Source organism: Sphaerodactylus townsendi, linkage group LG01 (assembly GCF_021028975.2).
Source record: "Sphaerodactylus townsendi isolate TG3544 linkage group LG01, MPM_Stown_v2.3, whole genome shotgun sequence".
NCBI classification, from domain to species: Eukaryota; Metazoa; Chordata; class Lepidosauria; order Squamata; family Sphaerodactylidae; genus Sphaerodactylus; species Sphaerodactylus townsendi.
The window spans coordinates 114,804,125-114,828,383 of record NC_059425.1 but is presented as its reverse complement, the minus strand read 5'-3'; the positions used below and the strand labels follow the sequence as shown (position 1 = coordinate 114,828,383).

The 24,259-nt window shown below is 42.2% G+C and overlaps 1 protein-coding gene across 50 annotated transcripts in view; it reads right to left on the bottom strand.

The window, feature by feature from the left end:
• TRDN (triadin) overlaps positions 1-24,259 on the bottom strand; it is a 294,546-nt gene that overhangs the window by 13,009 nt on the left and 257,278 nt on the right. For 49 of the 50 annotated variants that reach the window (XM_048491475.1, XM_048491551.1, XM_048491483.1 and 46 more), the window contains 6 exons: positions 17,697-17,741; positions 12,273-12,317; positions 9,452-9,472; positions 3,083-3,109; positions 2,177-2,215; positions 2,040-2,084 (listed from right to left, as the gene is read on the bottom strand). In XM_048491475.1, the coding sequence (XP_048347432.1) occupies positions 2,040-2,084; positions 2,177-2,215; positions 3,083-3,109; positions 9,452-9,472; positions 12,273-12,317; positions 17,697-17,741 (222 nt within the window). The remainder of the gene's footprint in view (positions 1-2,039; positions 2,085-2,176; positions 2,216-3,082; positions 3,110-9,451; positions 9,473-12,272; positions 12,318-17,696; positions 17,742-24,259) is intronic. The other variant, XM_048491557.1, reaches the window with a different exon arrangement.

Here is a 24,259-nt window from a genome sequence, read left to right as displayed (position 1 = left end):
AATTCATACTGTCAACAAGACACAATCTTTGGTATACAGGCATAGAAATTATACACTCTTCTTTTGATTTTCATTCAGATTTTGGATATCATGGTCTGCTCAGAGGGAACTATGTCAAAGTCTGATGGTCTGATTTTTATGTAGTCAGTGGGCTCATCCAATACAGCTCAGGAGTTTTGGAAACAGGGATTGTGAGGAGGATGTGAACGCTGATCCATGTGGGTGGGCCATGTCCAGATGCTGGGCCCCCTCCCTCCCTTCCCTTCAATGCCAACCCTCTCTTCCCTTCCCTCTGCTAGGGTGGGTGGGCCATGTCCAGATGCCGGACCCCTCCCTCCCCTCCCTTGCATACCACCTCTCCTTCCCTCCCTCCCCTTCCCTTGCATGTCACCTTTCCCCCTTCCTCCGCTAGGGTGGGTAGGCCATGACTAGATGCCAGGCCCCCTCCCTCCCCTCCCTTGTATGCCACTCTTCCCTCCTCTCCCTCTCCATCTGCTAGGGTGGGTGGGCCATGTCCAGATGCCAGCCCCCTCTCCCTCTCTCCCTCCCTTGCATGCCACAGCCACACAGCCCGGAAGACCCACCACAACCAGTTGTGCTTCGGCACAGAGAAGCGGGGAGATTGACTTCATTTGACCATGTGGCTATTGAAAGGGAATGGTTGAGGAAGAAAGGTTATTCAGAAAAGGTTGCAAATACATTACTGGCATCCAGACAGAAGGAGTCATTTTCTCAAGTACCCTGGCTACCCCCATTTAGGGCCTTAATGGTACGAAGAACCAAAACCCTGTGCCTAGAAACATATGAGCAGCCAGGCCATACCTTTCAGCAGAAGGTGATATGAGTTTTCTGTCTCATCCTCAACAGTAATCTGGCTGCCATATTTTAGATCATTTGCAGACCATTTTTAAAGTACATTACAGTGATAATGTACTGTACTATAATGTACATTACAGTAATAATATGCTGGTGCCAGCAGTGGCGTAGGAGGTTAAGAGCTCGTGTATCTAATCTGGAGGAACCCGGTTTGATTCTCTGCTCTGCCGCCTGAGCTGTGGAGGCTTATCTGGGGAATTCAGATTAGCCTGTGCACTCCCACAATCTAGCCGGGTGATCTTGGGCTAGTCACAGCTTCTCGGAGCTCTCTCAGCCCCACCTACCTCACAGGGTGTTTGTTGTGAGGGGGGAAGGGTAAGGAGATTGTAAGCCCCTTTGAGTCTCCAACAGGAGAGAAAGGGGGGATATAAATCCAAACTCCTCCTCCTCCTCCTCCTCCTCCTCCTCCTCCTCCTCTTCTTCTTCTTCTTCTTCTTCTTCTTCTTCTTCTTCTTCTTCTTCTTCTTCTTCTTCTTCTTCTTCTTCTTCTTCTTAATATAATTTGGATGTGATCAGAGCACAGATGACCATGCTTTTCAAACTGATGTATCAGCCAAAGCTGATGAAAGGCACTATGTGCCATAAAGAAGTACTAAACTAAAACCACTTCCTTCAGGAAGAAGGTAACCCTCTCCAGGTCAGGTGAACTTTGTTATTGCTCAACGGCACTTCAGTTCTATCTGGATGGAGCTGCACCCCTCCCTCTGTGTTCTCCAGGACCTTGTTCAGGAGTTCCATGGATAGCACAGATTGCACTGATTGGGCCATAATATATTCAGTGGCTGCCCTGTTAGGATACATACTGCACAGAAAACATTTAATCCTTGAGGACGCATATACATTTTTCTACATGTAGAAAAACTACAGTGCACAACATATCTCATATTTACATCTCCACTAGGACGGAGAAGAGATGTGATGCAGCCAAATACTCTTCTTCAGGTATGGTAAACACAGAAATTATAAGAGGCTTTAGCCATATCACGCTTGATGATTTCTGGATGATTTTGACTTAATGCTGTGTAAAAATGCGGGAAAGTCCAAAAGGTCCATCTGAGTATATGAACTAAGACCTTTGCTTTTCTTGCATATACTGTGAAGAGATTTGTAAGAATTCTGAGAGCCTTTATGTTTGCAACATTTTACATCTTTCCTTCTTTTACCTTTAGCCTTTTCCTCTTTCAAATGAGCCTTCTGCACTGTTTTTCCTATATAGATCAGGAAGATGAAAACATAACAGATTATAAGAATCTGAAAATCAGTTAGTGGAATTAATTAAGAAAAGCGATCCAACCCTTGCCTGATTTTTCCTTCACAGGCTTGTCTGGCTTCTTCTTATCTAAAAAAGATATCCAAGACATCATGATTGAATTTTAGCCGGCTTAGATATTTGCAACTTCATTTTCAGTTTCAGATGCCCTGACACAACATAGTTATTATATCTATTCCATGTGGACTTTGGGTAAAACATAATCCAAAACATGTTGGTACAAGTTAGTCCTTTTTCAGCATCCCCTTTTCACCTTTCAAGAATAGAGTCAATCATCTGTGACTTCACACAAGGAGACAGACTGAAATCAACTAAGGAGGCATCAGAACCAGTCCTGATTCCCTGGGGAGAACAACAGCAGCTACCTGGCAGTCAGTTTAGAACAGTGCCATCAGTATGATCCTATACGATAATACAGATTCATTCAACATCTACCAGTGCATGAACTATCTGCTCTTATGTGAGCAAGGTGCCACTGATTACACCAACCTAGATCATTCTGTCTCTCTCACAGGCATTCACCATCTGATCCTTAACTTAGCTTAGACCCTCCTGTGCTAAGTAGCACATTGGGCAACAAGTGATCTTCAGCAGTTCTGGTCTTGGGCGAGTGTTTCAGCCTGTTCCCCCTGATCCTATACACATTTAATTGGAAGTAGATCACAATGGAACTTAGCTCCAAATAAGGATTATGACAGGAACAGAACACTTGATAATTCCAGCCAAATCCCTTTCTGACCTAAATTTACGAAGTTTTCAGGAAGGTCAAGGGGTATACCATTTTATTTGCTTTCTGATTTTGAATTTTCATTACCCTTCCTTTATCCAAATAGAGCCAAGGTGCCTTACAAATATATGAAATCAAGATCTAGATTTGTCATGCTTGGTGAGTTTTGTGGTAAATTAGACTGGTTGCTATTTCAGATTAATATATACCTGCTACTGTGATTCCAGCTGATGGTTCTTCAGGAAAAGAGGAACAGAAAGTTAGAATGGTTAACAACCTAATACAACAGGTAAAAGTGCAGCTGACTAAAAACTGGAGGGATGTCAGAGATTGGCTAAAAAGAATCCAAAGCTTGTTATACACAATCACCTTCCCAGTCTTAGTTTAGGAAAGTCAAGGAAAAGATTAATAAAATGAGGATGCTCTATGAAAATAGAAATCAGTTTTTACAGTGTTGGAAGAAATATTCTATCAGTGGGACTATTGATATTTTTGTAAGAATAATTATTACTAATTGTTGATGAGATTATATTTAATTTTGTCATTTACATATAGAAACTATTTTATCTTTGTACAAAAATAAAGTAAAATAGAAGGAAAATAAGCAGTCCATCTCAATAACTGCATATTTTATATATAGCAGGTTTACAACACATTATATGGGAAGTATATATCAGTTTGGAATACTGCATGCACTTTGGTTAGTGTTCATGCACAAAACATGCTACGTTTGAAAGTCATACTTTGAAGAAGTACAATCCAACATGCAGAGCCTTTTGACAAATGCAGTTATAGTGCCTTTGAAAACTTCAGATTACAAGCAGATGTAAGTTATATAACAAGCAAAGAGAAGCAACTGCACAGCACATAACCATTTACAATTCTAAGACTTCTTTCTATTTGTTTTCCTTCTTCAAGTAAATAAAACTTCCACACTTTTACCATTTTTTCCAACCATGATCATACAGCTTCTATTCTTCCCCACCCCCACCCCAAAAAGACAAAGGTATATTGCCCAGAATAATACCACAAAGTTATTCCTACTGGTAAGAGGGAAGAACAGGCAGACAGAAGAGAGAGCTCAAACCAGAAAAAAAGCAGGGATGAACATTAGGAGGATAGGATAGCTCAGTTGAATGGAAAGGTGGAAAGGGGGGAAAGCGCGGATTTGGCCTTATGCCTTAAATTTTCTAATCCAATTAGTGTTCTGTTTTGTTTCTTCAAAATATTGATTACAGCAGCTTAGGTGTAGCCTCTTTAGGTTACGAGCTAGGAAAGTATAATAGTTCCAGTGTGAGACTACAATTGTAAAGAGTCTGGTTCAAATCCCCACACACCAGTGATGCTCAACGAGGCAATCTTGTGCCAGTCGATTATCTCTCAATCCAATCAGCCGTCATGGGACTACTGTGAGGATAAAATGGGAAGGGAACCATGTTCAAAGCTCTGAGTTATTTACAGAAACAGCAGTATGAATGGCAGTAATTAAGTTTGCTTCATAATTTTGACTGTAAACTTCTTGGAAGGTATGGGCATGCATTTTTAAATATCTCTGTCACGTTGGTTTGTTAATCAGATGGGTAAAAGTTATGTCATAGAACAGGAATATAGAGAAACTTCCAATTCAACCCTTGATTGCTCTTTTTTTAAAAAAAAAACTTCTCAGGCAGCAGGTCTAAAAAAGTCTTCTGCTCTAATCTTTGGACAGGCAATGCAAATCAGATTGAATAGTGCTGACCAGTGTTCTCATTCTAGGTATGCATAATGAAATTAAGTCTTGAACCTTTAATGGAGGCTGCAAACAGCACCTTCAAAGACCAGATTAGAAGAGAAGCTTCAAAGCCAACACAATATACTCCTTGTGATTATCGACCCCATCCCAAAGGTCCTCTCTATGGTGGGTCATGGTAAATGGCTCACTACCATTATTGCACACGCGTGGAGTGCTGCCATGAGGGAGCTCTTAGCTGCTTCAGTCTCAGGGTTGTAATACATGCTGGCATGAACTTGGAGACTTTTGTATGACCGGGGGTGGGGGTGGGGTGGGGGGGAATCTGCCTGCACAATTCACAAATTACTGAATGAAACTTAAGGATGAACTTTAGGAAACAAGTATATGTAGTGTAACATAGCATTTATGAACATTTTATGGCCAAGGTTTTTCTCTCTGAAATAATCAGATAATATCAAATAATTCACTGGGTGCTTTTGGAAAAGCCACTGATTCTCAGTGTCCCTCACCCTTCATTTACAATATATAGATCATAATATTGGTTTACCTTATTGGGCAGTTGGGATAATTAGAAGTTATGAAAAAAGTCTCTGACACTTAAGAAGATTGCTGTGTAGATAATATGTAACTCATGGCAGCTAGGGATACCTGCCTTTTAGGCTTGCTACCTGCTCCCTGGTTGCAATTGGACACCTCATTTTTCAAAGACAGGTTTGATAATCATCAGTCTTTTCACTGGAATCCAACATGTTTCACTGTATTTTTTCCTGAGCATGCAGTTCAGTGAAACTGGTTTTTGCATTAGTTCTTTCTCACACAACCTGATCCTATTTCTCTGCTCAGTGGGAAACAGTTTCAATAGACAATTAGATCACTCAGGAATCATATAAACCAGTCATCAATCAGTGTGTTGATATAATAAAATCTTACCCTTTGGTGTTTATCAAAGTGGTCACTAATGATGTTAATGGATGCTGATCAGTTTGATCAGCAACATCTTTGTGAATGCACAGCTTTTGGTAAACCCAGTGCAAACCAGTCTGGAAGGCATCCATGGCTGTTCAGCATGAACCAAACAAACTGAATGATCCAACTGCCACCTCTGAACACAATAAGTTTGACAGTCAAATGTGTCTGCTGTGAAATTCACAACTGTTTTATAATAAACAGCAAGCGACAATATTATTGCATTCAGGCTCAATAATTAGGCACTGTTCCTCGCTTTGGATAGGGTTACCAGCTCTGGGTTGAAAAATATCTGGTGATTTTGGGGGTGGAGCCTAAGGATGGTGGGGTTTGGGGGAGGAAAGGGATCTCAGCTGGATATAATGCCAAGCGTCTGTTCCAGGGCAGCCATTTTCTCCAGGGGAACAAATCATGCTCACTTGGAGATTAATTGTAACAACAGGAGATCTCAAGATGCTACCTGCAGGTTGGCAACCCAAAGTTCTGTGCGTATTCTGAATTCACTGGCTGCTCTTTTTTTCAGCATCACCTTTGAGTTTATTGGCAGTAAAATAAACCCATCACTTGATTGTTCAAACATTGTATCCAAAAATAATAGCATCTGTAGATAATGAGATGATTACAGTTTCGGGGGGGGGGGGAGGGGAAGAGTCTCTTACCCTCTGGATAAGTGGATAAAGCTTCTAATGTTGCAAAACAATCTACTCCTGCCAGAAGAAATTAATTAAAGATAAAAGCAACATCATTTTTTAAAAAATATAGTGTCAATTGTTGTTCTTGAATGCTATTATTATCTATGTGTAGATAATGTAGGGTTTCCTACTCTTAATATTTTTGCATGATCTAGCACAAAGATAACCGAGAGATCATTAATTAAAAGTTAATTGATCATATAGAATTTATATAGATGAGATTTTTGCAGTGGCTATGAGTGGCTGGGGTCAGAAACACAGCACTGAAATAGCTTCCTATCATGCTAACATCAGATCCATGAAATATTATGTTTGCAAAGCAGCATTCTTTCAAGTCCTGATTTGCTCCACTGAAAGTGCTGCAGAATGAACCATCACAATGTCTGCTTTTATGTCAGGTTATATAAAGGACACACGATCACACCAAATATGATGTGTCACATCAAATGTATTATTTTGATGCTACAGTTTTCTAGACATCACGACTATGTTCAGTTAGTGAACGCTCTGTTGCATTGCATGATACATGAGCAGTCTTGTATTTAGGTCCAGCAATAGTGTGGCCAGATGAGAACAGAGAGAGCAGGTATATGAGTGTGGGTGGAAAAGGGTATAAACACCAGCTGATTAAAGAATATAGCAACACAAATATATTTGAATGAGCAAGCAGAAATACGGCTGCCACCTGCTGGCTACATTGGACATGGAAGCAACACTTCCAAGGTTTTGACACACAGCTTATTGACAAGTTATTTTCAAAAGCCGTTCTCCTTTCAGGATTTCTTCTGCAGTGAACTCCTTCCTGACAGCAGAACTTTGCTAATGGGTGCACAGTTTCTTCCTATGTGATCTGCCGGCGTGAATCTTAAAAAGTGTGCCTCCCTGAAACAGAAACTCTTCATACATTTTTATATCATCTATCAAAAACTTGTCTTGATTACATTTCTACTGCCACGTGACCAGATTTTTCTGTTTCATTTAATATTACTTGTTGTAGGGAAATGAGAAATCATATGGGCTTTCCACAGTGGAAATGCAGTCAAAGTGTTGTCATTCTAACCATAGACTATGTTATCATTAGGTTTATGATGTCCTGCTTCCAAGGGTCTCAACAAAGCATACACTGGGATTCTCCCATTTTTATCTTCCTTATAACTCTTAAGATAGGCTGGGTTGAAACATAGTGCTGTATATGCATACTTCCATCCATGAAAGGCACATGGAGTTTCCCCATGTTTCTCTCCATTTTGGCAGCTCCAAAGGTCATGCCTGGGATTGATCGTTGTTAGGATATTCAGGAGGAGGAACAGCCATGTTGAGTCAGTGAGCTGGAGTGATGAGGGACAAGGGGAGGAATTCAACCCTTTTTCTTTAGAAAAGCAAAGGGGAGCAGTTTTGTCTTTCCTCATTCCAGTTTTCCCCAACCCACTTGCTATTCTTCCATGCACGTACAGTGACCCTAGGAATGATTTTAATGGGTTGGAAGGGGTTGCAACAGCTGATTAGGATGCAGAAAACCTCTGTGTCCTAAATATGAAATGGTATGAAACATACCAGGAAATGGCCCAGAGTCACCTAGTGAACTTCATGGCTGACTGGAGATTTAACATGAATCTTCCCAGAGTCAGTGAAATGCCCTGTTCCCTGCACATGCTGACCACCCATGTGTGTTGACAGAAATCCAAACATTTTCATTGCGTACCAAGGCTGATTGGTAAAAGGCAGCAGACTGAAAGCTCACTGCTGCAAAATGGTGCAGTAAATTATGCAAAATAATCTGACATTATTTAGTAAATGACATTTAGTTAATTTGATTAAAAGGTTGAAAACATGATGTGTAAATATCGCCCGCTCATAAAAGGAACAATAGCAGTTCCTATGCCACCACTAGCATAATTAGCAAGCTGGGTTAGTTTGACAATTGTGCTTCATAGCAATTTTTTTCAAGAGAAGATATGGATATAAGCCAAGCCTGGAGAGTCAGACTAAGCCAGACAAAATCTGTCCATCATCAGAGTCAAGCCTAACAATCAAGCACTCTCTTCTATTCCGGAGACAGAGCTAAACTGCTCTGCCACATGACAGAGCTACCCTCCACTCTATCTGCTCTTTTTCCTGAGCCAGACCTGATCAGTCACTCTCCCTGAAGCAGAACTCCTCTTCTCCTGTGTACCCTCCAACATCTCATCCTCAAAGGTCATTGGATGCTGGAGCAGAACTCCAATGAGTTCATCTAAGTGGATATTCTGAATCTGAAGTCTTGGGGAAAATAGCAGACAGAGTGATGGGTAGCTCTGCCTGGAAGTGTGGCAGAGCAGGTTAGGTCTGTCTCTGAGAGAGAAGAGAGTGCTCAGTTGCTAGGCTTGTCTCTGGTGATGAGCAGGCCTTATACAATTTAGGCTGACTCTGGGGAAAGGGCAGGCTGGTGCGGGTGGAATCAGGGCCAGAGCGAGGGAAAACTGTGCTTGGGGCATGTGTGCGCCCTGTGCCCTGCCACGCCCCTGTCTGCCACACCCCGGAACACCCATGCCATGCCACACCCCCACACCAGGGGGCGCCCGGTGCATCACGCACCTCCCCACCCCCTTGGTGCAACGCCACTGGGTGGAACCTGTTTGTGAGAGAGGATCCAACCCAGTTGCTAGTCAATAAAAGTCTGTTTGTACCTGAAATCACTATAGAAAACTACTCTCTGAAGTCATAAACAGTTTAAATTTTTGTTCTTCAGCCAGGTTTCTCCTTTGTCGACTTGGAGACCTGTATGGCTGGTTTGTTTCTTTAAAACCAACCTTTAAATAAATAAATCTTCTTAGTTGTTTAGATATTAATCCAGCCTCAGTGATCCAATAATCTCCTTGTGCACCACAAAAGTTACCTCACAGAAATGAACCCAATGCCTATAAACTTGCTACCTGCAGAACATCTGGAAACTGAGAGAAAGGTTTATAGTTCAAAACAAACCTAGATCCCAAAAATTTCAGGAGGCTGTGTGCATCCCCTTGGTAGGAAAAAAAGACATGCCATAATCGCCCACTCATAAAAAGAACAATAGTAGTGACACCACTAGCATAATTCACAAGCTGGGTTACTATGATTATTGTACTTCATAGCAATTTTTTTTTAAAGACCATGGTATTATGGATATAAGCCATGCCTGGAGTTGGTTTGAAAAGCAGATTGGAGCATACTTGTAGTTTCCTTTGACTTGGCTATAAAGTAAAAAATAAAGAAGAGTCAGAATGACAGTTCAGAGAACCCTGCAAGAGTAGAGCTGTAACTCCAACATCTTTCCAGTGAAGAGTTCTACCAGTGCAAACTTTCAGCCATGGATCAGGAACTGTGCTGGCCAGAAACAAGCACCTTCCTGCTTACACCACCACAGTAATTTGTCAGAAGTTAGAGCAGCTCATTCATTGTCAGGTATAGCTGGGAATTGTCAAAGCAGCTGCCTGGAAAAGGTACTGCAAAATGGCAATGTAGTTGTCAAAGAACATTACAAAATGTAAGTGGGCTTTTTAGCTGGCACTAAAAATCTCCAGACGTTAAACCAATTCCAGAGAGTTAAAAAAGTGCCCTTATTTTTTAAAAAAGAACAATCAGACTACATTTCCCACTTATTCACCCACCAATAGGTCCTTTGTTTTCCCTCCATTACAGTAACTGGCTGCTTTCCTGTGTGACCAGGAGTAAGTATGATCAGAAGTAATCAGGCCCTGAGAGAGGAAAGAGACTGAGGTAAAACGAAGCCTCTTTCTCATTTTTCGTGTCACTCATTCCCTAGCACTGAGTTATATTTAGGAACTTCCTGACAGCTAATTGTGAAAATCTAGCACAAAAAAATTCATATCCTATATGTTATCTTTCATAGAGACTGGCTAATTAGAGAATATACTGAGCTAAATCTTGGCGGTGGCAGTGAAACAGGGAAAGATATACAGGGCGATATAGTTGGCTTAGCTTTTGGTTACTTTCTTTACATGCCATCCCCACCTTCTCAAAAAGTCTAAAGCAACCTCTGATTCAAAAAATATACAGTAAGATGCAATTATTCCCTCCTACAGAAAACTCCTTCCTCCATGGAAAGTTTCCTCACTGTGTGGAAGGTAACCATTAGATCAAATCCATAATACACAATACACCCATAAAGAGCGGCCGCGCCTGAAACGCGGCCGCCATTGCTGGAGGGAATGGGGCCCAGCGAGGAGCTTCAGGCCGGGACTGCGCATGTGCGGCCGATCCACGCATGCGCAGAAGGCCGGGCGGCATCCGACCCTTTCTGCGCATGTCTTGGAGGAGCCGGGCTGCCCGGCGAAATGGCGCTCTCGCCTTGAGATGCTTGAGGCGCAGCATCATCAGGGGAGATGGGCCTGAGGCAGAGCCCTTAAAAGGCCCTGCCTCATGGCTCAGGGCCCACTCCACCTGTCCTGGGAGCCAACGACGAGGGACTTTCCCACCCACCTGATCCCTGTTCTTGGAAGTTTTTTTTTAAAGAGTAAGTTATTGTCATAGCCTTTGCGGGTTGCACATGGGGGGTGATCCCCTGGCAAGGGGAGCTGGGGGAGCTCCCCTGCTTATTACACCTCCTTAAGAGGCAGGGGTGGAGCAAGCACACGGTTGGAACGCCCCACGGGGGGCTAAGAAGCTTGCGCCCCTAGCGGGGGTTGGAGAGGGGGCTCCAGTCATGGGCACTTCGCCGGTCTGGAATGTCTCACTTCAATCTCCCGCTTGTTCCATTCAGCAGGCGGGCTGGAGGAATCGGCTTACTCTGGGAGACAGCACTAGGGCTGCCCAGATGCCCGGATCACCTCCCATGCTGCGCCAATTTTGCTTTCCTGTGCTTTCAGTTAATAAAATTTGGGCTATGGCCAGTTTTTTACCCACACTGCATATGTTGTCTGTCGTATTTTCTGGGAACTAGGTTAACGAGCAAGAAGGACCACACCTCTGCCCGCAATATTTAAACCATATTGAGTGCCAGTTAGACAAGCACATGATTACTAATGTAATTCAAAAGTTTAACAGCTAGTTCAAAAACATGATCTCCAAACTCTTGCACTGTTTTCAAACAGGCTGGGACTCAGGTTGGATAAGGGTTTTTTTTGGGGGGGGGGCATCAAATAACAGCTGACTTTTATGGAAACCTCATAGGGTTTCCAAGGCAAGAGATGTTCAGAGGTGGTTTGCCATTGCCTGCATCTGCACCGTGCCCCTAGTATTATTTGGAGGTCTCCCATTCTAATACTGGCTAGGGTTGAGGCTGACAGTGGCCCAAGGTTATCCAGTTTCATGTCAGACTGGGAAATTCAAGCTTGGGTGTCCCAAATCCTAACCTGACACTTTAACTGCAACACCACGCTGGCTTTCTGATAAAGGATAAAGATAGGGGAACTGTATAGAAAAAACCATACAATCCTATTCCTCCAACCCAAGTTCTTATATGAAAGGTCCCATTGGTAAGTCTTTTTTTCCCTACTGAGCCCTTCAGGGATAGGGCGGTATACTAAATTTAATTAATAATAATAATAATAATAATAATAATAATAATAATAATAATAATAATAATAATAATAATAATAATAATAATCCTCTAACCTATAAACCTTGAGTAGTATCAATCAATCCCAATTAGGAAGAAGAAAAGAAGAAAGAAACCAGTGAGGACAGGCCATACCATATCAGAGTGTCGACATGGCAAGTAGATTCGTCTGACTAAAAAACAATTGTCAATGATTTTTAGGCAATGTATCAAAATTCGCCGTTGCTGATTCCATTAGACATGGGGAAGGATAATTTTTAATTATACAATGAATAAGCCTTTTGAATTTTTTTTGGGGGGGGGGGGCATAAATGTATAACAGTCTGCAAGCCAGATGCTCCAGGCCATATTATTCTGCTGAACTGGTCAGTTCTCTGCTGCTTTTGCCACATAGTTTGGTATAGCAAAAGGGTTATTGTTTTCTATGTATTAAGTGATATAGTTTGGTGCAGATGAAAACTTTAAAAGTGTACCTGGTTTTCCTTGAACTTCTTTTTCATGTTTTACAGCATCTTGTTCTATAAAGCAGAAACAGCATAAATAATGAAGAGCCATTTTGCCATTGTAAATGCCCAGCCTTACAAAAAGTTTTACTGGGTTTGATCATATGGAACCCCCAGTGGAAAAGCTCTTGCATCAGAAAAGACTCTGCACGCTGCAGAAAAAGTGCTGCTGTTTGTGGGACAGATCTGTGCAGGCCAGGTCGCTCTCAGCTGGTTCCATTAAAACTAAACTCTAGAGATCTCTAGAAGAGAGCACTTCTAGAATGGAAACCCAATGAAGCACCACTGCTACAAGGGAAATGTTCTGTTTTGTACATTGATTTCACAAGTGTATACTGCAGAAGGACTGCCATCTCAGGTGGGCAGAACTGATAACTTTCTAACTAGAGACAACACAGCACTGCAACTATTCAAGTTAGTCAACCAGAGGCTCCTCAAAAATCCCAGCTTTGCTACATGCTTGTGATTTCAAAGGGGGTGTTGGATTATCAAGCATTTGGTTAGCTACAGTTCCTACATTTGGCATGGAGTGGTCACAAAGTGATCTATCAGATTATCCAACAGTGTAGACTCCCTAGATCAGGGGTAGGGAACCTGCGGCTCTCCAGATGTTCAGGAACTACAATTCCCATCAGCCTCTGGTAGGGGCTGATGGGAATTGTAGTTCCTGAACATCTGGAGAGCCGCAGGTTCCCTACCCCTGCCCTAGATAGCAATCCTAAAGAGATCTATTCAGAATCTACTTAGATCTATTCAGTGGGGCATATTCCCAGAAAAGCACCTTTAGAATGGCACCATTAAACAATGTTTAACATTAATAAAATGCTGTACCTGCAGCTAAAAGGCCAGGCAGAGAGCTGCGGTGCTTTTAAAGGGGACTCTAAGTTAAGATTATATTTGAAGTGCCTCATATTCAAACATTATTGCTCACATGATTAGTCTAGTTCTATAAGCAACATAACATATGAATAAAAGTCTTTAGCAGCATTTCAGGACCTTTGCCTTTTCTGCATGCACAGCTTACCACAGATTTCCCAGTGGTCAGACCTGGTGTCTTGGAAACGTTTTCTGTGAAATCATTCTGCACATCTCAATTCCCCCCTGCTCTTTCCCCCCTTGTCTCTTCACATGTTATTGCTGAAAATTTATTGCATGCTGATGTGAGTAAGGGCTCCCTTGACCCAAGAAAGACACAACACTATTGATTGGAATAAACTCGGCCACAGCCCGTTTTATACATTGGTGAAGAAGTTGGGCAAGGATGAGGGGCACATTCAAGTCACCGGGCAGCAAGTGTGCTGAACCCAGCACCGTCTCCACACTGGAGCTGGGGAAATTGGGACAAGAAGTTACTAGGTGGCATCTGGGCACAGGCCCATTAGGTGTCACCTCTTCCTGCCAGGGGTAGCGGGCTCACAAGCAAAGCCCCCCCAGCTTGCAATACCGAGCTCTCCACCACCCCTAGACCTCTTATGGAGGCCCCCAGCTGACGGGAGGTCTGGCATGCAAACTCCGCATCCCCCAAACAGATGTGCCCAATGCCCAAAACCACACAGGCTGTGACAAGAAAAAAACAGGAACAATAACCAAAAAATTTAACAGTATGAACAAATATCACAAAGTGTATAACATTTAAACTTTGGGTGAGAGGGAGGGATCCGCTCTTTGTTTGCCTGCAAAAGGGGCAGAGGTCTGTTTGGCACTGACTTTTAAAGGTGTGCCTCACAGGGTCCCTGATTACGTGACAGGCCCCTGTCACGTGACCATGGGGCCTGCTGGCCTTCAATTGTCCGCCCTACACAGCCAGCTGCAAACACAGCCACGTGTGAGTCCAGGGCTGCTTCTTTTAATGGTGATGGGATATCATTTGTGATAATGAACAACCTTCCCCTTCAGCCATATTCTCCTCCTGCTCCTCTTCCATTTTTGAAAGAAAATTTATTTTTTCTCTCTATTGCATTAGCAATGTAACGTAAGGACACAGGTACAAGCCAGATCAATTATATCAGCTTCCTTAACTTCATCCAAATGAATGATGTCACATTAAGGTGAAGATACACTGTTAGAAGGGAGTGCAATTGACAAGGGAAGTTGCTTTTGCAGGATATTATTGACAAGGGACCACTGCAGTAAAGCACCATCATAACTGTGGCAGGGCCTTGTCAGTTTCCTCTTGCAAAAGCAATTTCCCTTGTCAACTGTACTCCCTTCTTACTGTGGACACAGTATATCTTTGCCTTAACATGATATTGCTCATTCGGGATGAAAGTGACAAAGATAATACAATTGATCTGGCTTGTGTTTGCGCCCTTAAGTTACATTGCTAATGTGACAATTTATTTTTTAAGACCTTTGAAAACGGAGGACAAGGGGGAAAAGAAAATGGCTGAAGGGAAGGCTGAGCAACAACATGGGGGCATGGATAAGGGTCAGGTTTTTGGTGGGGCAGAGAAATTAAGACTGTTTCAACATGATCACATGCTCAAGGGAAGCAGTCTCAGAAACCAATAGGAAAAAAAATCACAGAAAAGTGCTGGTGAAAACAACAGAGGAAAATAATGGGGAAATGTTTCTGGAACCAAATGGAATATTAAAAGTACAGAATTTGGTGGCAAGATACGTTGCAAACAATTCAAGTGGAAAAGGCCCTTTTCATGATAAAAAAATCCATCTTGTAAGAATAAGTTATCTTAAACATAATTTGAAACAACTTTCAGATACTCACTGAAAGCAAAACCCCTTTATTTGAGGACAAGTCATCACTCCTAAAATTCAGGGAAAATGCCAATCCACACATGCTGTTATGCTACTCTAAAAGCATTTTTAAAATATTACAGCTAGAGATTTGAAGCATATGCAACAGCAATGGAGACATAGCCTGATCCTCAAAGCATTCTACCATATTAATAATTTGTACCTGACCCCATTATTAAGTCTTAGGAAGGATAACAATAGCAGTTGAAATAGATAAGACAAAACCTTTCTTGATATTGAGAGTTGTCTCCTACTAAATCTCTATTTACCAAAAGCCAGTGTACCTGTGGAACACTTTGAGGAGTTTGTAAGTATTTATTCTATAATGATCAAAGGCGACAGAATAATTACTATAATCCTGATGTGAATTCTTGAAACAGTTTAGTAACTCCCTAACCCCAGCAATTATTTCAGACAAGAATTAGCTAAAGCTTATATCTGTAACAAGAGCACATCTTTCACTCTTACTTAAAAAAAAAAAAACCCAACCAAAACCATAATGGGAGTTAATCCATTTAATGCTGCTCTTTAAGCTCAATGTACATTTGCATTTAGACTTTGATGCGTTATAAATAGTTGACTGCAGCCATGACAATGTTATGCTGATGATATTTGTTTACTGTATATTTGTGAGCTGCTTGGAATGGAGAAGAGAATGGGATATATATTTTCAAATAATAATTAAAAAATATTCCAGAAAAAAACACATAATGGAAAGGAACAGCTTTTTTGAAAAATATATTCATACACAGTTAAATGTCATCTTGACATTCAAATATAAGGGTCAACTTAGTGAAGGATTTCAGAATTAATTGGTTTTGGGGATCATAATGGATTGCCAATTAGGAAAGAGTACTTTAAATCAGAATGAATCTCATTAATCATTCTGCTTAAAGCAAAGCAGCAACAGCAGCAACCAGAGCGCCTTTGTATGTTAAGGCCAGAACTATTATACAGAATCAGCATCGTCATAGGATTTATTTTATTCCATGTATGTACTACATACTTGCTGGCTAAGACTTGACTATAAAGAGAAAAAAGATAAAATACAGCACGTAACAATGTATTATTATTAAATAGACTTTCCCCACATATTTACTAAGATTATACAGTCTTCATGGCTGTATAATTGAAATGTCAAAATTACAAATGATGGTACCCATAGTATACATTGATGAGATAAAAGCAGTGACGAAGGGAGGGGGAACTGTGCCCGGGGCATGAACTGCCCACATGCCTCCTCCTGTCCTCAACACGCCCTTCTCCCTACCCCCGACATGTGACTGCAATGGCGGCACCTGGGGCGAGCCGCCCCGGATATCCCCACTGCAGCTATGCCTCTGGATAAAAGCAAAGGGTCAGATTCTGAGCTTCCTAAAGAGTTCCAACATAAAGACAAATTAGACAGATCAATCAACCCAATGCCCAGTAATGGGAAGACCAGCATGCCCCTAAGGTCCCTAATAGTGGAACCAACATGAATAAAAAGCCAATTTGTGGAGATGGTGTGCACCTATGCTAGAAGATTTGACCTCCCTGGGAACTTACCCCAGCAGAAGGGCAAACATACTAGTGGGCAGATGCCATGACCCTCTGAGACATTCAGACATGGCTCTTGGCACCATGTCAAAAGAGCCAGGAGGTGGCACAGTGGGGGAATGTCAGAGGTATTTCTGGGAGTGGTGCCAACATTAACTAGCTTTCATCCCAGCTTTGCAGGCAGTTACATTACAGCCCGAACCATGGACTTATGCCATTCATTTGAGTGGGGTAAATCCATTAAGTCTTATGGGGAACGTTCCAGGATTTTTTTTTGGTGGGGGTTCTGCCTCCCCATACTGCTGGGAAGTCCTCTGGAGGCAGCTGGACAGTTCAGCAATGGCGCTATCCCTGGCTGTCTCGGGCTGTAGACTGGAGGGCCAAACAGCAATCCTAGTCTAGGAAGGTCTAGTAAAAATGAAATCATTTTATTAAATAGGGCTTACACCCAGGAAGTGCGCTTAGGATTTCAGTGAATATAGTCCCGTCCTTAGGTCATGGCAAACCAAAGGCACACTAAAAAAAATGCAGTTTCACTTACAAGAGTAATACATCTACTCCTCTCTCCACAAGCTTTGCAGAGTTATAAAAAGAAACAAATAATCAATTCCTGCCTCCCTCTTTTTCCCAACACAACTAAAATTTAAGTATCACTTCTGGAAATGGGAATGGTCTATGGAGCATAAGGAAATGGTGTCAGCAATGGATCATTCTTACTACTCCCTTCTTTATAAATCTTATTAGTAAGAAGGTCTTAAAGTTAACCCTGACAAACTGAAGAAAAATAATAGCCAAGAACCATATTTCCATATAGTTTTATACAGGGATTGTTGGTAACTGAAGTTCAGTAGAAAGAGGCTACAGAGGTTTTCAAAGTTGAAACTAAGAAGAAGCTCTCAAACAATATTGCTGCATTTTTAAAGCAAAGTATGCATCAGGCTAATTAATATCTAGGAACTCCTGCAAAGCAGATGTCGTTTCCCAGAATATAGATATATAGATATAGGAGCAACAGTGGTGTAGTGTATGTAATGCCTCATACATATGTCTATGTAATACCGCAATTTTATGAATATTTTATAGTGAAAATTTAGATTCTACCTGTTTTGACAACAGTAGCTGTTCTGTTCTGCTTGACTTTTCTTTCTGTGTTAAAACAAAGACAATGAAGTTAGGAATCTGCTAAAGCCTTTGGTCACAATCTAACAAAATAATTCTTTCTTTCTTTCTTTCTTTCTTTCTTTCTTTCTTTCTTTCTTTCTTTCTTTCTTTCTTTCTTTCTTTCTTTCTTTCTTATCTAATCAATCAATCAATCAATCAGTCAATTAATTAATTAATTTGAGCCCAATCCCCGCAGGGCTCAAGGCAGGTCACAACATAAAACTTTAAAACAATAATTAAACTTTAAAATACAAAATTCCAGTATAAACATTAAAACAAATATACAGTAATACTGAATGCCAATACCAACAATAAAAATTAAAACCAATGGCACTAAGTGATCCTTTCCCCCCTCTCCCCCGCCCCGAGACTGAAAGAGATGATCTACTTCCTTTGATCTGGTTGGCTAGTTGGAAAGGCCTGGTGGAACAACCATGTCTTGCAGGCCCTGTGGAATTGCCACAACTCCTGCAGGACCCTGACTAGATAGCTTGTTCCACCAGGCCAGAGCCAGGGCTGTAAAAGCCCTGGTTCTCATCTAAGCCAACCGGATTTCATTCAGGCCGGGGATCACCAGGAGTGCTCCAGCAAGTCATCTCAACTGACACTTGTAGATATAGACTGTGGCATTCTGAGTATCTAATGAGGTCAGTTTCATGGCAAGACATAAAGCCATGAATGACATGGAAATGATCAAAACATTTCATTCATATTAAATTTCAAGCAGTAGTTGAAAATAAGATGTTTTCCCTGACTATCCAATACAAATAATATTTTATTTATTTGTTTGTTTATTTTTATCCTGCCATATCCCCAAAGAGCTTAAGGAGAGTCACAACACAATTGCCTATTCATAGCTGCTTTCTCATTAAGTAATGGATACAATTTTCATTACATTCCCACATCTTTTTATTTCTAATGAGCTTCCCACTCTTCTAAAATTTCCATAACTGGAATTAAAAAAAATAATCCAGTCCTCCTACGTCAAGAAAAAGTTGGGATTTGTCAAACATACACAGGAAGTGTCATTCTGGATCAGACCAGTGGAACATCTAGTCAAGCATCCTGTCTCACACCATGCCCAACCAGTTACTCGAGTAGGCCAACAAGACAAAGCCTTCCCCTCGTTTTGCCTTTATTGGTGGAACATATCTCCCCACTATTTTAATTCCCCAGTAGGAATGTATGGGAGAAGATGATCCCTCAGATACCCCTGTCTCAAGCCATACAGGGTTTTCAAGGACAAAACCAACACTTTGAATTGGGCTTATGAACCAATTGGTAGCCACTGTAATTGCTGTAGTATAGGGACATATGCTCCCTATACACATTCCTGATCACTAGCTGCAGCCTCTGAACATTCTTTCAGGGTATCCCAGCATAGAGCTTATTGTAATAGTACATTCTAGATATAATTATGGCATGGACTGCAGTGACTGGATCTGACTGAGCCAGGAATGGACACAGCTGGCACACCAAGAGAACTGGGCAAAAACACTCTGGGCCACAGCAGCCCCTGGTTTTCTAATGTGACTGGTGCCTCAAGCAGCACTCTCAAGTTACAAACCTGGCTGTTCAAGGGGCATATAACCCCATCCAAGATAGGGGAAATCTGAAGTCCTTGGTCTGTCCTTCTACTAACCCAGAGAGCCTCTGCTTGACCTTGTTGAGTTTCATCTTGTTCACCTCCATCCAGCCCACTGACTCCAAGAATATTGAATTAAGAACATTGTTTTGCTATCAAGTTGCAGCTGACTTATGGTGACCTATATAGTTTTCAAGGCAAGAGACAAACAGAGGTGCTTTGCCATTGTTCACCTCTGCATAGCAACTCTGACTTCCCTGGTGATTTCCCATCTAAGTACTAACAGCAGTTTTTGCTGCTTAGCTTTTGAGATCTGACAAGATCAGGCTAATCTGGGCTATCCAGGTCAGAGTAAATCTTAATAAAGGTATAATGACACAATCAACAGTTTTTGATCTATGATACCTTCAAATAAAACATTTACATTGCCTTTCATATTTCATTTATATTGCCACTGCATTAATGTCATCTTTGCTATGCTTGCTTAAATGTTACATTTCTGTGCTCCTATTAAATGCTCTGATGTAATAGAGACCAGACCTGCAGTATAACATCTTGGGTATAGCATTCTCTATGACAATGACACACACATTTAGAAGTTGATAAAAAAAGGCTGCAGGAATGAGGAGGCAGATTTCCATATAAAGTATAAAGAAGGTATTGGGAGGAAAGAGAAGGGTCTTGGCAAAAGAAAATATTTCACATACGTGTTCGTACAATTCAAAAGAAAGAATAAACATTTTATCATAAATGAATAACAAAACCATAGCTGCTTTCAAGACAGGCAGAGCAATGTTTATGCTGGTGCAGTTACCCTTGAAAAATATATCCTTTTTCTATCTTTTTAAAACTGAAAGTCTAAGTGTCATACTTGAAATGGAAAGCATCTGTTCCTCCAGATTAATTTCCTTACTGAATTACTGTTGCTCTCCTTTCCAACATGACTGTCAGTTGATGGGAAGAACCTCATGCTGTAAACTTATTGTTCAGCTCCATTGCACAGATGCATATGTAACTGACAAGGCAGTTTGGACACAGCCAATAATATGGAGATGCATCTGCTTTATGTATTGAAGATTTTGTCGTATGCCAGCTACATTTTAGCCTGCTCTCTATCATCTTCAGTGCTTTGAGATTCACTTTATGATTACATGTATTTTTCAAAGAGAAAAGGAAGAAGCAAAGCTTGCATATCGGTGTCGACAAAGAGAGTTGTTACTACAAAGCTTGAAAGCTTCTTTTAGCAGGGATGTTCAGATGGGTAATTGCTAATATACAGCTAACTTCAAGTGCTGCCTCAAGACATTTTGCTGCCCAAGACTTCTGCTCCTGGTTGCCATGAGCTACCATGGACCTCTGGAAGAAAAATAATTCCTTCTGAGTCCTCCATATGCACACACTTAAAGAAGAGATATACACATGATGGACGCATTCTGCTAGTTCTTAATGGAACAAGAAAGAGGAAAGCTGCTCACCCTAACTGCTCACTCAAACCCTAGAAAACTCTCCCAGGCAATTGCTTAAAAGGTCTGCCCTGTGAGAGCTGGGGAAGAAGGGTCAGACCTCACCTAAGGCAACCAGAGAGAGGTTATTGCTGTGAAATCCCTTTTGACTATCTTCTGAGGCTCACCCCCAGGGCAAGCCCTCCTAAAGGAACCCTGGAAAAGAAGACAAGTTCTGACTCTAGCCCAACACCAGAATCTGATGCCCCTCATTAAAAGCAATGTGGCAAGACATAATGTATATCCCTTATAATGTTTCCTGAACTTTGGCAAGGCAGACCTCAAATGAAAGACTGGCTGTCATTTTAGCTGCCCTAGAAACTCTGACAATTTCATGGTTGCTTAGGCAACCAAAATGATGGCTGAGTTCAGTGAACCCTTATATAGCTTGCATGGCTTGCCACACGGCTTTTAAACAGGAATGAGAGGATTAGCTGTTTTGACTTCCTGGTGGAAGAGACATCACATAGGTGGGATGGGTGGCTGGGACATGGTGCAAGCATCCTACCAGAAAGTGTGGCTGAGAATTACCTTGGCCGCCGTTGCTGCCTGGGAGCGGGCAGGGAGAGGGGTGGGCTCGGTGCTGGCATCCAGCCTACCAGGCGGGGCCATTCTGCTGCTGACGCAAGCATATGTTGTAGGTGGAGGGGGCAGGGCTATGGCCTTATAAAGGCAGGTTGGGCCTTTCTGTGCCTCTCTTCCACTCCAGCTATGACCACCAGCTCGTACAGCGCCTCCAGCTGAAGAATCCACTTATGCCCGCAGAAGAAGATTGGGGCTAAGTCTCTGCTGAGATAGTGGGCATCTGGCAGCTACCTGCCCAGCTAAACCTGTTCCTCAAATGGCAGCCAAGCGCCCCAGCATTAAGCCCAGGAGCTAAAGCTAAGCCCAGGAGCTCCAAGCTAGCCATGGAAGTCGACCCCTCAGGGGGAAGGGAGCCACTTGCCAATGGTCTGGTCAGCATTGATAGTGACAGCTGAAGAGGATGTGGTGAGTGGCGGGGGTAAACCTATTGTATTGTCATTAACTATTACCAATCAGCCAAAAAATACTAGGATGTTGGTGCAAGCCTTAATGGACTCTGGTTGAACTCATTGTTTTGTCCACCCCAGTGTAGTTGAGGGGCTTGGACTGGAATTATTTCCATTGCAGCACCCCATCCAGTTTATTCAAATGGACGGTAGCCTCATGGTGGGCTCTCCTTCTCATTTCAAAACCGCCAAAGTCCTGACCCAATGTGCCCAACATTGGGAACATTACAGTTTTATTGTCGCCAACACCTCCAAATACCCAGTGGTGTTGGGCATGCCTTGGTTAATGGAACATAACCCAACAATTTTATGGGCTGATGGCATTGTTTGTTTCACCGACTTTCCTCGTGGGGACCATGAAATCCCCCCTGAGTTCCCAGTAATTGGGCAAACCAAAAGTCTTCAAGGGGTGGATTGCCCCACCGTTCCAAGTCCTTATTAGGACTTGGGGACTGTATTTGAGGAACGGGAATGTGATTCGCCACCGCTACATTGTATCATGGACTGTAAAATTGAGTTAATTCCAGGGACAAAGTTACCGAAGGGGAGGTTGTACCCCATGAGCCCTAACGAAGACGCTGCATTGCGTGAGTTTTTGGAGAAAAACTTGGCTAGGGACTTTTTAATCATAACACCCTTTTTAATCATAATACAGGATACAGCAACATCCACTCAGAAACAAACTCAAGGAGCCGTGACAGGCTGTATGTCAGTGTGCAAGGCATCTGGTACACTAGCAGAACAGCCAGCCTCTTGGGGAGTCCCAACAAAGACCTAAACACCCCAAACAATCGATTAACAGGACCAGAGATGTCCTGAAGGGAATGGATTCTCAGATGAGCATTGCATCGCAACCCCTCCAGCCCTGTGTTTGGGGTTGATGGACAAACATGAAATCATCTGGGGTGAAATGATTGAGGGCTAGTGTCTCCCCCTCCCTCACCCAGGTCTCAGTAATGCAAACAAGGTCAGTGTGACAGGCATACTAATGGGCCGTGTCTGCCTTCCTGGCCTGCTGGGCTCCCTCTGCCCCTTACATTTTCACCCCCTTCTCAGAGGGGTGGTCTTTTGCTACTTGGCACACCTCCAGGATCAGGGCCAGGCCTCCAAGACCTTGCATGTGCATTGTCCTAGCTGTCATTTCCTTTTACTGCAAGGCATTGAGTGTAGCTGACCCATGTTGTTCTTTCCTTGCTAGGAGAGCTATTGAAGGGTGGAGCCACCTAGCACCATGTCACCATGACAGCTGCAGGCCCATTACCTGAGTCATGCCTGTCCAGTCAGCTGTCGAGTATCTGCTCCTCCCAGTTTGAATTAAAGCTGTTCTGGACAGCCTTTTTCTTGGCCTTCTTCAGGGCTTTTCACTGCAGCGAATTGGTGCCCACATCTTGGGATGACCATAGCAGCTGGGCCCTCATGCTGTCAGACCTATGGGTGGGTGGATTTGAGGTGCACCTCTGACTAGTAAGTTTCAGGATTTGATGAACCAGCATTTTCAGGCCTTGTCATAGCTGAGGAGAATCCAAATATTTACTGCTTGCCACTCTCAAGTAGAGATGTAGGAGAGAAAGGAGGTCTGTGCCATGGCAAAAGTCTCTAGAAGTCTGTGCAATTCAGGGATGGATAGCACAATTGTCCTGCATGGAGTTGTTTGCACAACTGCTAGCAAACTGGTCCTTTAGGATCAAATTGCTAGTAACTGAGTGAAAAATAATTCAGAGCTGCTGTCAATCGTTTTCAGGCTGAATAAATGCATGCAGAAATAAGCAAGAAAGAATGTCCAATTCTCCATTTCTAAGTCAAGAGAACAGGTATTAAAACATTCAGTCCTTGTCTGTATGTTTAGCTGAGATACTCTACTCTAGAGCTTTCTCTCCTGTAACACCAGCCTTATAATTGTGCCATTCATCTGAAGAAAGTTATGAGCCCCTCTAAGGTATAAGAGGAATTCTGCAGCAGTGAAATATGGAATTCAACACTACGGTGATGATATTATTGATGACCATTTCTGTAGGATAATATCCTGCTAAATCAAAAAGGAGGTACAGCAAGCAAATGAATCTTACAATAAATTTTCTAAATCCTATCTACAATTATGTGTAACCTTAGAACCTGATTAAAGTTTCATATGATTTTCACAAGTTCTAAAAAGAACACATTAAAAATACAAAGTCCTTCATGCAAGCAATCCAAATGAAACTTAGGCCCCTTCCGCACACGCAAAATAATGCGTTTTCAAACCACTTTCACAACTGTTTGCAAGTGGATTTTACTATTCCGCACAGCTTCAAAGAGCAGTGAAAGAAGTTTGAAAGTGCATTATTCTCCATGTGCAGAATGAGCCCTAGTTTCTCACAGCACAGAGAACACTTCTCTATGCAGTCT